This window comes from Danio rerio, chromosome 13 (assembly GCF_049306965.1).
Source record: "Danio rerio strain Tuebingen ecotype United States chromosome 13, GRCz12tu, whole genome shotgun sequence".
In the NCBI taxonomy this organism is placed as follows: domain Eukaryota; kingdom Metazoa; phylum Chordata; class Actinopteri; order Cypriniformes; family Danionidae; genus Danio; species Danio rerio.
This window is the reverse complement of record NC_133188.1, coordinates 3,445,459-3,459,804: the sequence shown is the minus strand read 5'-3', so window position 1 is coordinate 3,459,804 and position 14,346 is coordinate 3,445,459. Positions and strand designations below refer to the sequence as shown.

The 14,346-nt window shown below is 37.6% G+C and overlaps 1 protein-coding gene across 1 annotated transcript in view; it reads left to right on the top strand.

Moving 5' to 3' along the window:
* Positions 1–200: 200 nt before the first annotated feature.
* prkn (parkin RBR E3 ubiquitin protein ligase) overlaps positions 201–14,346 on the top strand; it is a gene marked incomplete at its 5' end in the record, with an annotated part of 163,018 nt that continues 148,872 nt past the window's right edge. The window contains 1 exon segment of the mRNA NM_001423707.1: positions 201–283. Within this exon segment, the coding sequence (NP_001410636.1) occupies positions 277–283 (7 nt within the window).

Genomic DNA, 14,346 nt, shown 5'->3' with positions numbered 1-14,346 from the left:
ATGTAGTTTCTCATGTATCACGTCTTTAGTTCTGTCATCCTACCAGCCCCTTTTTAATTGAAACTATACCTGTTGCAGCTGCAATAAATTAAAATAAATTCAGAAAATGTATCATTCTCCATCTTATCTGTTAACTATTTTAATAAGCCTGCAGAGTATGGGCTCTGGGACTCCATTTCCCATGATCACTCGCGGCTTAGGCACTGAGCGAGCACGCGACATGTCAACAAACACCAAAGTCACACAGAGCGAATCTGCGACTTAACAGATGACAGCATGATCGGTAAGACTTTACTTATTTTCAGCAACTCGCTGCTGTCTGTTGACTACTTTAATTCTGTCTTTATTTCACGTCGGAACTGCTTTTATAAAGCTTTTCTAGCGTCATTTGACATTGCACCTTGTACTTTCACATGACAGCTCACCGAGGGATCTACATTAAGCGCCCTTCTTTAGAAGCATGACAATATGATAGCTCAGTAAGACATATGTCCATATATGTAATTTAAAATAGTGAATCTCAGAGTAAATTTACATGAAAATACACGAGAAATGTTGGAATTCACAGCTAAAAGGGATGAACCTTAAACATTTTAAGTTAATACTACTACTACTACTACTAAGACTAATAATAGGCTAATAATAAGGGATTTTTTGTCAGACTAGTTGTCAAACGTTTTTTTTTACACTCAACGTTTATTTGAGGCTAACTTGTATATGGAAATAAGATGAACAGTCCAAGAAATGGCTAAAATAGGACCATACAATATTAAGTATTTGCTTTAGACCGCATGTAAATGTCAAAAATAAATGTTAGCCTTTATATTCTTAAAGGCAAGGCAAGTTTATTCATATACAGTGGCAATTCAAAGTGCTTTACAAAAGCTGGAGTAATAGAGACAAGTGTAAAGAAATAAAACCAAATAATAAAAATGATTAAAATCAGATTAAAATGGGCTATAAAATAATGAATAAATAAAAGAAAAATATAATAATGTGATCTGTCAGATGTAGCACCATGCTCATTCAGTAAAGGCACAGCTAAGCAGATGTGTTTTCAGAATTGATGTGAACGTGCCTAATGTTGGAGCAGATCGGATCATTTTTGGAAGCTGATTCCAGCAGTAGGTGGCGCTGTCAGTAGCTGAAAGCCGATTCTCCCCACTTTAACTGAACTGATTTTCTAGTTTATATGATCCTAAAGATCTGAGTGATCTGTTTGGTTTGTATTCAGTGAGCATATCTGTTATGTATGGAGGTCCTAGGCCATTTAGTGATTTAGAGATAAGTAATAATGCTTTAAAATCTATTCTGAATTTACTGAAAAAAAGCTAAAAAGCTGGTCAGCAATTAATAGTAAGTGTTGATTTAATAGCCCTTAAATGCTATCTATTATTTATTGAGAAGGGTATGAATAATTTAGGACATGACACTTTTTCAACAAATGTAAATAAAAGATTAGCAATATTTGTTTTCGACAATGATGCTTCTTGTATTTTTATTTGGATGCTCGAAGACAAAACTTTTTATGCCTTTAACCCATGTATAGAGTTTGATTGTTGTCTGAAATAAACCGTTAGAGTCTGCTTTTGGACTGCCAGGCTGAAGAATTGGTGAAGCAGAATGGTTAACTGACAAAAAACATCAACGTTTGCTGTGGCCCAGCCAGAATCCCGATTTAAACCCAATTGAGAATCTGTGGAGGGAGCTTGCAAGGAGACCCTCCAACTTGAAAGGGTTTGAGCTCATATTTGTGTGTGTGTGTGTGTGTGTGTGTGTATATATATACAACAGTTCTGTCTAATTCTTGAATCTTATTGGCTGATAGCCGTGTGTGATATTTTGCCAGTAACATCACACAAAGGCCTCTTCACCCTTCATCTTTGTGTATTACTCCGCCCACATACAGCCAGCAACAAGCAGAGAGACACTCTGCAGTTTGAAAAATGTTACTGCTATTAGACAACAAAGTGTACTTTTGAGGCTTTTTTAGTTGAGTATGTAGTTGTTTAGATTGCAACTGTGCAGTTTATTTGCAAGAATAGTGCCTATTTTAAAATATTTACAATTTCTGAGAGAGCTCATCGGTGGCCATTAGCCTGCCGTAGTGTAGTAGACCAAAGACTGTTGACATTTTCTAAACCCATGATGGCGACAGAACCGCATAATAAGCCCTTATGCTTAGAAGATTATAACAGTCTGATTTCAAGCTATAGCTGGTCAAATCATTATTAAACTGGTAAACTACCATACCTGCCAACACTCCTGTTTTTCATGGGGGTATCCCGTATTTCAGACCAATCTCCCGAAAACATCGCGTTTTTTTTACTCCTTCCGGAAAACTCCCATAATTTCACTCACCCGCCTCTTTGGTACAGTCTGTAAACACTCCTGGGTTGCCAACTTTGGTACAGTACCCGATTGCAGCGGCCGCACAAAACCCGTTGCATCCTATCCCCCGGGTCTCCCAGATATTTATAGACATGTTGGCAGGTATGCACTCTAAGTCGACCTCTCTCTTTTGTATGTTGTAGTGCTGTATTTATACAGATTTGCTCGCATATCAGGAATGTGTGTTGTGTTGGCAGTAGGGTTGTAACGGTATGAATTTTTCACGGTATGATAATCGTCTAAAACAATACCACGGTTTGACGGTTTCGCGGTATACGGTATGTTACAAATGTTACAAAATAATAGAACAGTGAAGCAAATTTGACTTTTTCCATATAATATATTTTTAGTTACTATAAACAACACCACTTACAATGAACAAATAAAAATAAGAAAATAATAAATAATGTGTCAAAGTCCAAATAAAGTCCAAATAAACATGGTGCAAATCCTCAGTAAAAAAATAGATATAAATATTTACTATACTATAAATAGTTACATAACGAAACTAGATCCAATATGGAACATCCTTAGGTTTTATGTGCCAGCATGGATATGGTTGTCTATCGATATGGATTTGGATGTGGTTGTATGCAATGCAGACAAACAGCTGCATCTTCATTTGTGTCTTTTGAAAACAGCAAGAGCAGCAGTTCGTCTTTGCTGTGTCACTGTTTTGTCATGTTTCTGTGCTGCTGTGCATGCAAAAGTACTTAGTATGAGAATTATTTCATGCAAAACTTTTTTTTTGCGTTTTATTTAGCCGCGCATAAATGTATGCCTATCTCTCATTCCGTGTTGTTCAAAAAGCTTGGTCCACAAACAAAAGCGAAACCTATGCTTATTGGTTGTGATATAGCGAGTTTGAACCAATCTGGGCATGGAGGAGGGACAATGCATCAATGTATCATGTCTGTGACACAGTGACGAGCGTTTCTTTGTCAAATCAGCGTTGTCAAATGTTGATGACGTAACCGCACTGATTCCGGAGCCTCTGAAAGTCCGCGAATGTTATGTGATACATCACTGGAAAGCTGAGATTCTCTTCTTTATGCCAATCTTTGAATTGTATGAATCGGATCAGCGGATCAAAAGTTATTAAACATTTAAGAGCAATACTTATTTTTAGCCGCGGGCGGCTGTCTCGGTCTTTAAGGGTTAAAACCGTTGATATGCAATTGTTCATGGTATGATAATCGTGCACGTTCAAATCGTGGTAAACCGTCATACCGGTATATTGTTACAACCCTAGTTGGCAGAAAAAAAGAAGCAAAGTCCGCATGTGTTTAGCGTTTTTCCTTATCGCAAACACAACAGCAGTCTGGTAGTGATTGTGTTGCTTTTTCTCGGGGCTAATTGTATGCACTTGTATGGACATAGGAGTTTTATGGTACGTTTAAATTATTGTCATTTGCAGACAGCAAGATATATGCTAAGCTAGTTAACCTTAGCATAGCTTCCCGGCACTCATAGATATATACATCTATGCCTGTCACTTATTAACTTTAAGGCACCTAAATAGATGAGTGAGGCTGCTGCTGAGTCATTCTTGATCCTCCACCAGCCAAAAAAAAAAAACTTGCTCTAGTTCTTTGTGGAAGAATTTTACAGTCAGTGGTGCAGCAGATAAAACAGTGATACTGTATGTAATGCGTGCAAAAGTATATCTTAAGTATATATATATAAAAAAATATTGCAATATATATATCGCAGGGAAAAAAAATATCGCAACGTCAATTTTTTCCAATATCGTGCAGCCCTACCCCCCCGGTCTCCCAGATTTTCATAGACATGTTGGCAGGTATGCACTCTAAGTTGACCTCTCTCTTTTGTATGTTGTAGTGCTGTATTTATACAGATTTGCTCGCATATCAGGAATGTGTGTTGTGTTGGCAGAAAGAAAGAAGCAAAGTCCGCATGTGTTTAGCGTTTTTCCTTATCGCAAACTCAACAGCAGTCTGGTAGTGAATTCGTTGCTTTTTTTCGGGGCTAATTATTGTGATATCCCAATTGCAACAGAGAAATTCTGTAGAATAACACTGTAAGAAGATATCATTGTAGACGGATGGCATTTCATTTCACGTTCAGCTTTATAATCTTAAAATGTGAGCAAAATCAGCTGTTTTGTCATCACTTTAGACATTACGCTATAGTCATTCAAACACTAGCTCTAAAGTGACATCGGTGAATTAGTAACGGCTTCTGCTGTTCTGACGTCAGCTGCAGATGCGAATGAATGGCGGAGGAAAGTAGTTCCTGTGGCCTTGTGCCAATGTAACCCTGCCGGTCCTACGCCACCCAACCCGCTCTGAGCTGGTATCGAACCGGCGACCTTCTGCATGAGAGTCGGTTGCTCTAACAAGGAGGCTAAAGACAATGGCCTTCAGCGACTGTTGCTAGAGCACCTTTAGAGGTCAGAGGAGTGGGGTTTACCTGCACAGCACTTACTAGCTGGCCTCCGTTACCCTCACCCCCCTAAACCTCACCTCCATCTGGGTCACGGCATCAATGTAACCCCGCTGGTCCTACGCCACCCAAACTGCTTCGAGCTGGGATCGATCCGGCGACCTTCCACATGGGAGTCGGTTGCTCTATCAAGGAGGCTAAAGACCTTGGCCTCTAGTGTCTGTCCTTTAGAGGTCAGAGGAGTGAGATTTACCTGCACAGCACACACTAGCTGGCCTCCGTTACACTAACGCATGCCTCTCACCAGTGCAGATATACAGCCATATCGCACTGCTACTCGTGTGTTATTGCTCATATATAAACTTCTCTCAACTTTCAGCAGAAGTTTGCACAACTTTAAAGTCTTTTGTCATTTTTATACAGTAGGTGTCGCATGTTATTTCCAGACCCGTCACATTCCACTTCCTTGTGCCTTCCTAGATTATGTGTGGAAAAAAAAGATATCAATGTTGAATCTGAAATAAATCGTTAGAGTCTGCTTTCGGACTGCCGGGCTCTGAAGAAGACGTATTGATTGTGTCTTTTTGAGTGTCTCGGGCTCGCCTGATCCCCGCGAGACAGGGATTTGGTTTGAGCGAACTGACTGGCGCTTGTCTGGCAGAATGAGGAGGAATCAAGCAGCACGCCTCCAGCCGCAGGCACAGCATCTCCCGCTATTGGAACGATATCTGTGCCAATAGTCATGTCACGTAAGCTTGTTTTTATATTGACTGAGCTGTGAGGAGAACTCACTCTCATCCCAGGCTACAGCGTGTTCAGTCATGCCAAAATCTATCTGTCTGACATGAATGAATCTGGTGGTGTAAGTTAGAAATAACTGACGAAAGTAATTGTACACTCAAGGTGATGAGTTCATCTCAGATGTGCATTATCTTCTAGTGAGTCAGTGAAACAGAGTTAATAATTCCTGAAGTTTCCACAACTAAAGACATAACACCAGCCTGTAAACATTGCATTTTTTCCTTCACACATTTTGTATTTATTAAAAAGTTTAAATGTAGCATTTTTGTTAACATTTTTATGAAATATTTTGTGATGGATTAGCTTGTCTTCTGGAATTATATGCATGCTTTTTGTCATGCGGATTGTCTAAGTTGCTTACTAAACTGTAAAAAATCCAACTTACAAATTGTTAACTCGGATTAAAATCGTAAGTTATGTGGACATATTTTTGTGTTCAGAGTTGAATTTACTTATTATTTAACTGCATTCTTGTCACTGTTTGTTCAATGAAAGTTAAAAATTCAGTTGAGGAGCCTTTAAATTTTGATTTCTTCATTTGAGCGTTTACACTGTAAAAAGTGATAACCTAAACAAATTACTTCGACTTGTTACAATTAAATGAATTAAGTTTGACAAAGTTTGATAAACTTAATTTATACGTAACAGTTTTCAGTAATAAATTATGTTAGTCCTTTTCAAATTTTAGTATAATAATGTTATTATATAATATAATATTATATATATATATATATATATATATATATATATATATATGTATATATATATATACACATATTATAATATATTATTTATTATATAGTATAATATATTGTTAATATAATAATAATAATAGTAAAAATTATTTTATTACTTAATTCAGTACATAATTCCCTTCCCATGTTAATATAATAGTAATACTTTATGTTTTGTGGCAAATACAAGTATTGCTCATTACTGATAGTGAACAACACTTATACTTGCCATAAATCAATTACCAAAACATGTTACACCTAAAATAACTAACTTTATTTATTACATATAAATTAAATTTGTCAAACTTAATTAATTTAGTCAAAGTAATTTGTTTAAATTTCCACTTTTTACAGTGTAGTAAAAAATAAAAAGTTGAATTTTAAAGCAACTGGCTGCAAAGAAATTCTGAGTTTATTAAGCTTCAGTTGTTGAAGTTGTGTCAAATTATTCCGTAAAATATACTTGATTTAAACCAGCCTTTTCAGTCAACTTAAAAAAAATATTTAGCACCATTAAAGCTTAATAGACTCATAAATTTATTTGCAGCTGGTTGCTTTAAATTTTTAAGTTGACTCAACTTTTTCTTTTTTACAGTGTAAGATCATGTGCACATTTTATAACTCCAAACACACATGCGTGTTATTTTTTTCATTTTTATGGGGACTTACCATAGAGGCAAACAAATCAGGGTTCATACACATGTTCATTACTAAAATTCCATGACTTTTCAGTGACTTTACAAAACATTCAGGTAAATATTCATAATCTACATGTAATGTCTATGCACACGTAAATGGTAAATAAGGAAAAATGTATTTTCATATTTATTACAGCATATCAAAAAATATGTAAAAATCCATGCAGTTTATATTTATTTTTATATCTGTAAAATACAGTTGAAGTCAGAATAACTTGCCTTAATTATTAGAATTATCAAGACACTTCTATACAGCTCAAAGTGACATTTAAAGTAGGGTAATAATTCTGACTTCAACTGTGTATCTATACATATAGACAGACAGACAGACAGACAGTCAGTTATTTGCCCTTGAGTCCGAGTCATTTGATTTTGAGTATCTACCAATGCCGAAACTCAATTCGATTTCCCAGTTTTGGGATGCAGCTGGAAAGGCATCCGCTGCGTAAAACATATGCTGGATAAGTTGGCGGTTTACTTCACTGTAGCGACCCCTGATTAATAAAGGGACTAAGCCAAAAAGAAACTGAATGAATGAATTATTTGTGTAGACTTACAGCATTTATTATTATAAATATGCTTTCCACAGTTAAAAAAAGTAATATTTACTTTACAATACACCAAAAGAACCTGTTTAAATCCCTCTACAAAATTCATTCTTAAATGTCAACTACCCACATGTGATTTTAAAGTGTCTATTTTATTACTGAGCTGTGAGACATTGTGCTTGCAGGATTCAGAAATGCAGTGATTTGTGTCAGTCTTCTGTCAGATCCTCTTCTGCTGTCTCTGAGAACAGAACAGGTGTTTTAACAGGTTAAAAGAGCCACGTCTAAGGTTTTACACACTTAATATAATCTCCTGGACTTTTTATTTATTCATTCATTTTCCTTTGGCTTAGTCCCTTTATTCATCATCGGACACCACAGCGGAATGAACCATCAACTTTTCCAGCATATGTTTTACACAGCGTTCTTCCAGCTATAACTTAGTACTGGGAAACGCCCATAAACACTCATTCACACACACTCTGGCCAATATAGTTCAGTCGATTCTTCTAAACTGTAGCTTATTTGTTTAGACTGTGCACCCGGAGGAAATCCAACACGGGGAAAACATTCTTACTGTGAGACGACAGTGCTAACCACTGAGCCACCGTGTCACCCCTGATTTATTTATTTATTATATATATATTTTTTTGATCTGGCACCCAACATGCCTCCTAGTGAATAAATTGCAGCAGATTTTGTTTTGCAGGTGTGGGCTTATCAACAGGAAAACACTTTTTTTTTTCACACTCTTGTTTTGAAATGTGTAATGCTGGAAGGTATTCAATTATACCCTTTTATTAGATCAGCTGTGTACATCTCCCTGGATGCGGCGTGTTGTCATGCACCTTAATATTAGTTGGCTTTGCTTTTAAGTCTATTTAATTGCTCTTTTCTTAGGCAGTTAAAAACTCAGATTTCTCAAGTTGAGTGAAATATGGCAGTAGTATACAGTGTTGGGGAAAGTTACTTTTGAGAGTGGTGCATTACAATATTGAGTTACTCCTTCTAAAAAGTAACTAATTGCGCTACCTAGTTACTTTTTATGGAAAGTAATGTGTTACTTTTGAGTTACTTTTCCTGACCTGGCTTAAGCCTGGTTTATACTTCTGCGTCAAGTGACCGGCGTGACCCACGGCGCATGCAACGCGCAGCTGTGCATTTATACTTCTGCGCGCTGTCTCTGTTGGTCTGCATTAACACTTCCGAAACGCTAGTGGGCAGTGAGGTGTAAATGTTCCTCTGTGTCGAGTTTCTTCGCTGCTGTTTTGCTTTTCCTAAACACTTCCTGGATGTACAAGTGGCTCAAACTCGCTCATTTTGAGGCAGGAACCGGCGGACGTGCAACAACTTTAACTATGAGGTAAACACAAAACAAAACTTTCCATCCAGAGCTCCTTCACGGGACTCCACACTTGTAAACAATCGCTCCATCAGGCTCGCAACATTCACGCGGCTCTCGGCCCCGCCCAGACTCGTCAGCGCTACCAAGCCGACCAACTACAGAGCTTGTGCTACGCGTTGTTGCGACGTGTAGTTACATTTTCTGAGAGGTGCACGTCAGCGACGCCGACGGCCACGGCGAAGGGCTATGCGTTAACACGTAGCATACGCCGGCGTTTGACGCAGAAGTATAAATCAGCCTTAAGGTATGATCTCTTTCAGCAGGTGTTTTTCACCTTTTTTAGAGAAGATCTGCATTTAACAACCACCTATATAATCTACACCTTCATTTTTCTTTAAAATAATGTAGGATAAAATTATATTTTGAGAATTTTCTGAGCCCAGGGATTCATTCTTTGTATTTTGCTTAAATGTTATAAGATGATTTGGCAGATCCTGGATCTGTTAATCTTGATCACTGATCTCTGGCTAATTTGGTTCTTCCAACAAATTCGCGAATCAGATTAAAATGTCTGGGTGAACTGATCTGAGATCCCTGCGTGTGTTGTGAAGGACAGATCTATCGATGCTCGAAATCATGATCAGCAATGCAATGATTGGCTGCTAACAGCACAGCATCATAATTACAGTACATCATCTGATTAATATTCAGTTATCCATGAATTGCATCAAATTCATAGGAAACGGTTTGTTAAATATGATATGCAATAACTTTTCAACTTTGTTGTGAGCAGCAGGCTTTACACTTTCATCTGTCAAGAGTATTTAGCAATTTATTTAGTTTTACAATTAGTATTTTGTTTATCATAGTAGCCATATGAGTATTATAGTAGCCGGTTTCTTAATCGATGTAAAGAAAAACTTTGTTTAAATTAATTTTGCATCACAAAAGCATTTTTATGTTGTTAAAGGTGTCTGCAACTCTTATTTGTGAAACATCAACTCAACGTCATATTAGCTGTCAAAACAGGTGTACAACTGCATAAATGTAATATTTCTTAAAAAAAAAAAGAGTACAATATTTAAAAGTGTTTAAAAGTGTTCACACAAAGAGAGCACGCACAGTTTGTGAATCAACAGACTTTTGTGACTCCGATAGAGTACGAGTCGCAGATGTTAGGCACGCTTGAGCTGGTTATTATAACTCTAATCATCGTTACCTTTACATTTGCGTGACTGTTTTGTTACACACCTGAGAATGTAGACCCTGTTGATGCGCAGCGTTTAGAAATTTAAGCCACAGTTATGTCTGTAATTAACAATGAGGCTGTTTTTGCAGAGTCAATCATAGAAAACAGGAAATTTCAATACTACTATAATTTTAATATGACATATTTAATAATGAAATCAAATAATTATAATATTTAAGTTAAATTTAAGCTATCTCGTGGCCCACCTGCTGGATCGCCGAGGCGCTCTGAGAATCCGTGTTCTAAGTGAACCGGTCAACTTTCAGTTCTTTAAAGTGATACATTTAGTAATGAGACATGACGTATTATGAGTAATTATTGAATATTAATTGAAAATAAGACCAAAAATAAATAAATATGATGCGTTGTACAAGATTTTATTGCTAGATTTATAGGTTTAGCAATATCAGCAACAGTAGCAAACATTTTTTTGCACATTGAATTGTGTATTGAACTTTTTTGAGCTGGTTATTCCTTGACTTTTATTTTTAATAAAATGACAGGTTCTAAATTATGTTTGTTAAAACCAAAATCTCTTGCAGTACTGTTTTTTTACTAAATGGAAAGACATTTGTCTCCTCCCTTTTTAATGCAAAAAAAAAAAAAAATGCAAAAAAAAAAAAAAATAAAAAATAAATATATATATATATATATATATATATATATATATATATATATATATATATACATGACAGGTTCTAAATTATGTTTGTTAAAACCAAAATCTCTTGCAGTACTGTTTTTTTACTAAATGGAAAGACATTTGTCTCCTCCCTTTTTAATGCAAAAAAAAAATAAATAAATTAAAAAAATATATATATATACATACATATATTTACATATATAGATATATACATACATATATGAGCAGAAAAAAAAAAAACCTAAGTCAAGGTCGACTGGGGATGGGCCATCAGATATTGTTGTGATCCAAAACAAAAGCTTTTATATTGGGTTCAGAGCTAATGTTTTCCCTGTGCTGTCCTCTGGTGGAGACGGATGTAGAGCCAGATTGACAGTGGAAATCTGTCCAAAGTGGAAGTGATCAGAGGGTCAGGAGGGTCTGCTTTTATACTCCGTCAGAGAGAGAGAGAGAGAAATTTAGTGTCAAGGGGGAAAGAATGGAGAAAAGGAGAGAGCGCCACGCTGGTCCTCTCTTGGGACGATGGTGCAAGGGGACAGGATTATTTACTCGCTGTGTTTGGAGTCCAAGGAGAGAATAAATTGCTATTGATTTTCGCAGTTAAGTGTCTTTCCTGCCTCCGGACTGACTGTGGGCAAAGAATAATTTGCTTTAATATGTATCCACATTCGTCTTACCTCTTTTTCTCCACGTCTAAAGCGGAAAGTATCTTTGACGCAGCATTTTTTTTATTTTTTTGTATTTTTTTATTTGGACCATATTCTTGCTGTCAGCACTCAGACCCACTGTGTGTGTGCGTGTATGTGTGTGTGTGTATGTGTGTGTGTGTGTGTGTGTGTGTGTGTGTGTGTGTGTGTGTGTGTGTGTGTGTGTGTGTGTGTGTGTGTGTGTGTGTGTGGGATGAGGAGTGTTTTTTTTTTTTTTGAAGAACCTGAATGCAGAATGTGGGGATGGACGATTGCTGCAGGCGAGAAATCACATACAGTTGTAGTCAAAATGATTCGCCCTCCTATGAATTTGTTTTCCATTTATCCAAATATTTCCCAAATGATGTTTAACAGAGCAAGGAATTTTTCACAGTATTTCCTATAATATTTTTTCTTCTGGAGAAAGTCTTATTGTTTTTATTTTGGATAGTAAAAGCATTGTTTTAAGGTCAAGATTACTAGCCCTCATTAAGCAGTACAGAACAAACCACTGTTATACAATGACTTGCCTAATTAACCCTAACTTGCCTAATCAGACTCCCTAGTTTTTTGTGATTCCACGATCACTGAATCCAACGCAAAATCAACAAATGTCACATGTGCAAATGTAGAGCTGAGCAATGTATCGCAGTTGTTTCTGAATCGCACAGATTTGGCCGTTGTGTTTACGATCACAAGTCCCTCCGCTTTAATTACAGAATCCTCAAGTAATCAGGCTGGACTTCACATAAAAAGATCATCGCTAATTAGCAACAGTTGCTAATGTGGAATCGGATGATATTTTTGCCACGGACCCCCTAGTCACATCCCTACTTGCATCTAAATGTAAATGCATTACCATAAAATCTATTTTTACACATCTTTGAGGGTTGTGGAGGGACTGTGTGGAGAGTTAGCTGTGATTAGCAAGCATGCGTTCTTCAATAATATCACATGCACTTGAATTCTCATCTCACATGCACTATACACTCACCGGCCACTTTATTAGGTACACCTTACTAGTACCCGGTTGGACTCGCTTTTGTCTTCAGATCTGCCTTAATCCTTCCTGGCATAGATTCAACAAGGTGCTGGAAATATTCCTCCGAGATTTTCTTCCATATTGGCATGATGGCATCACGCAGTTGCATCTGCTGCACATCCATGATGCAAATCTCCCGTTCACCACATCCCAAATATGCTCTATTGGATTTAGTTCTGGTGACTGTGGAGGCAATTTGAGTACAGTGAACACATTGTCATGTTCAGGAAACCAGTCTGAGATGATTCACGCTTTATGACATGGTGCGTTCTCCTGCTGGAAGAAGATATTGACAGGATGGATCCATGCTTTCACGTTATTGATGCCAAATTCTGACCCTAACATCTGAATGTCGCAGCAGAAATCGAGACTCATCAGAGCAGGCAACGTTTCTCCAATCTTCTGTTGTCTAATTTTGGTGAGCCTGTGTGAATTGTAGCCTCAGTTTCCTGTTCTTAGCTGACAGAAGCGGCACCCGGTGTGGTCTTCTGCTGCTGTAGCCCATCTGCCTCAAGGTTGGACTTGTTGTGTGTTCAGATGCTCTTCTGCAGACCTCGGCAGTAACGAGTGCTTATTTGAGTTACTGTTGCCTTTCTATCAGCTGGAACCAGTCTGGCCATTCTCCTCTGAGCTCTGGCATCAACAATTCATTTACACCCACAGAACTGCCGCTCACTGGATATTTTCTATTTTTCAGACCATTCTCTGTAAACCCTAGAGATGGTTGTGCGTGAAAATCCCAGTAGATCAGCAGTTTCTGAAATGCTCAGACCAGCCTGTCTGGCACCAACAACCATGCCACATTCAAAGTCACTTAAATCAGCTTTCTTCCCCATTCTGATGCTCGGATTGAACTGCAGCAGATTGTCTTGAGCATGTCTACATGCCTAAATGCATTGAGTTGCTGCCATGTGATTGGCTGATTAGAAATTTGTGCTAACGAGCAGTTAGACAGGTGTACCTAATAAAGTGGCCGGTAAAACAGTGTGAAAGCATGTCATTTTCGTATAATAGGTTAAAAAACCAAGGGTGATAGACAATCTTCATTTTCAAACGTGCATTGTTTCCCTCTCATATTCCTTTCATAGAAAGCGGCTTCAATTCCAGACGAACATGGAAATGGCTAATTTCCCATTTACGTCTTTTCATAACCCGCTGACCTTTAAAGAGAACAAATTTGAGATTTAAGGCCAGACTATTTACTGCCTTTCAGGCTGCCGAAAGGGAATTCAGATGGCGTATTTTAATCACATATTAACATTCAGACGCTCTTTTAGCACTTTATCTGAAGCCTGATATGTCTTTTCAGTCATATTTCCGCGTATTGGTTCCACCCGAGGCTCAGGAAAAGAGAGGAGACTTTGAGAAATCGTAGCTTTGGCAATCGCTGGCAGAAAGGAAATTGGTGTGTCAATCACAGGTTTTCATATCTCCAAGCGAGCTGTCATGAGAATCAGAGAAATGGATGGAGATGCTGAAAGCAAAGAGTGCCAATAAATAGCATAGGTTGGAGAAAGTGAGTAAAAGGGGGTAGATGCCACAACAAACCGAGTGTAAGTGCTGCTATCTAATTACCCCCGCGCACTGCAGAGCCATTGGTGAAATTGAACAGGATAATGACTGTACTGCTGTCAATCAATACTAGCGCAGGGTCAGTGGATTTGCACAGAAATGTTTGTCGCCCAAGCTTAAAGTCTATCATTAGGCCACTTTTAAGGGTCTACAAGGTCGTTCGTGTCTCAAATGCTGTCGTTCAGAGTAACAGCTTTCAGATAATGGAATATGCGCGTCGGTGACTGGATG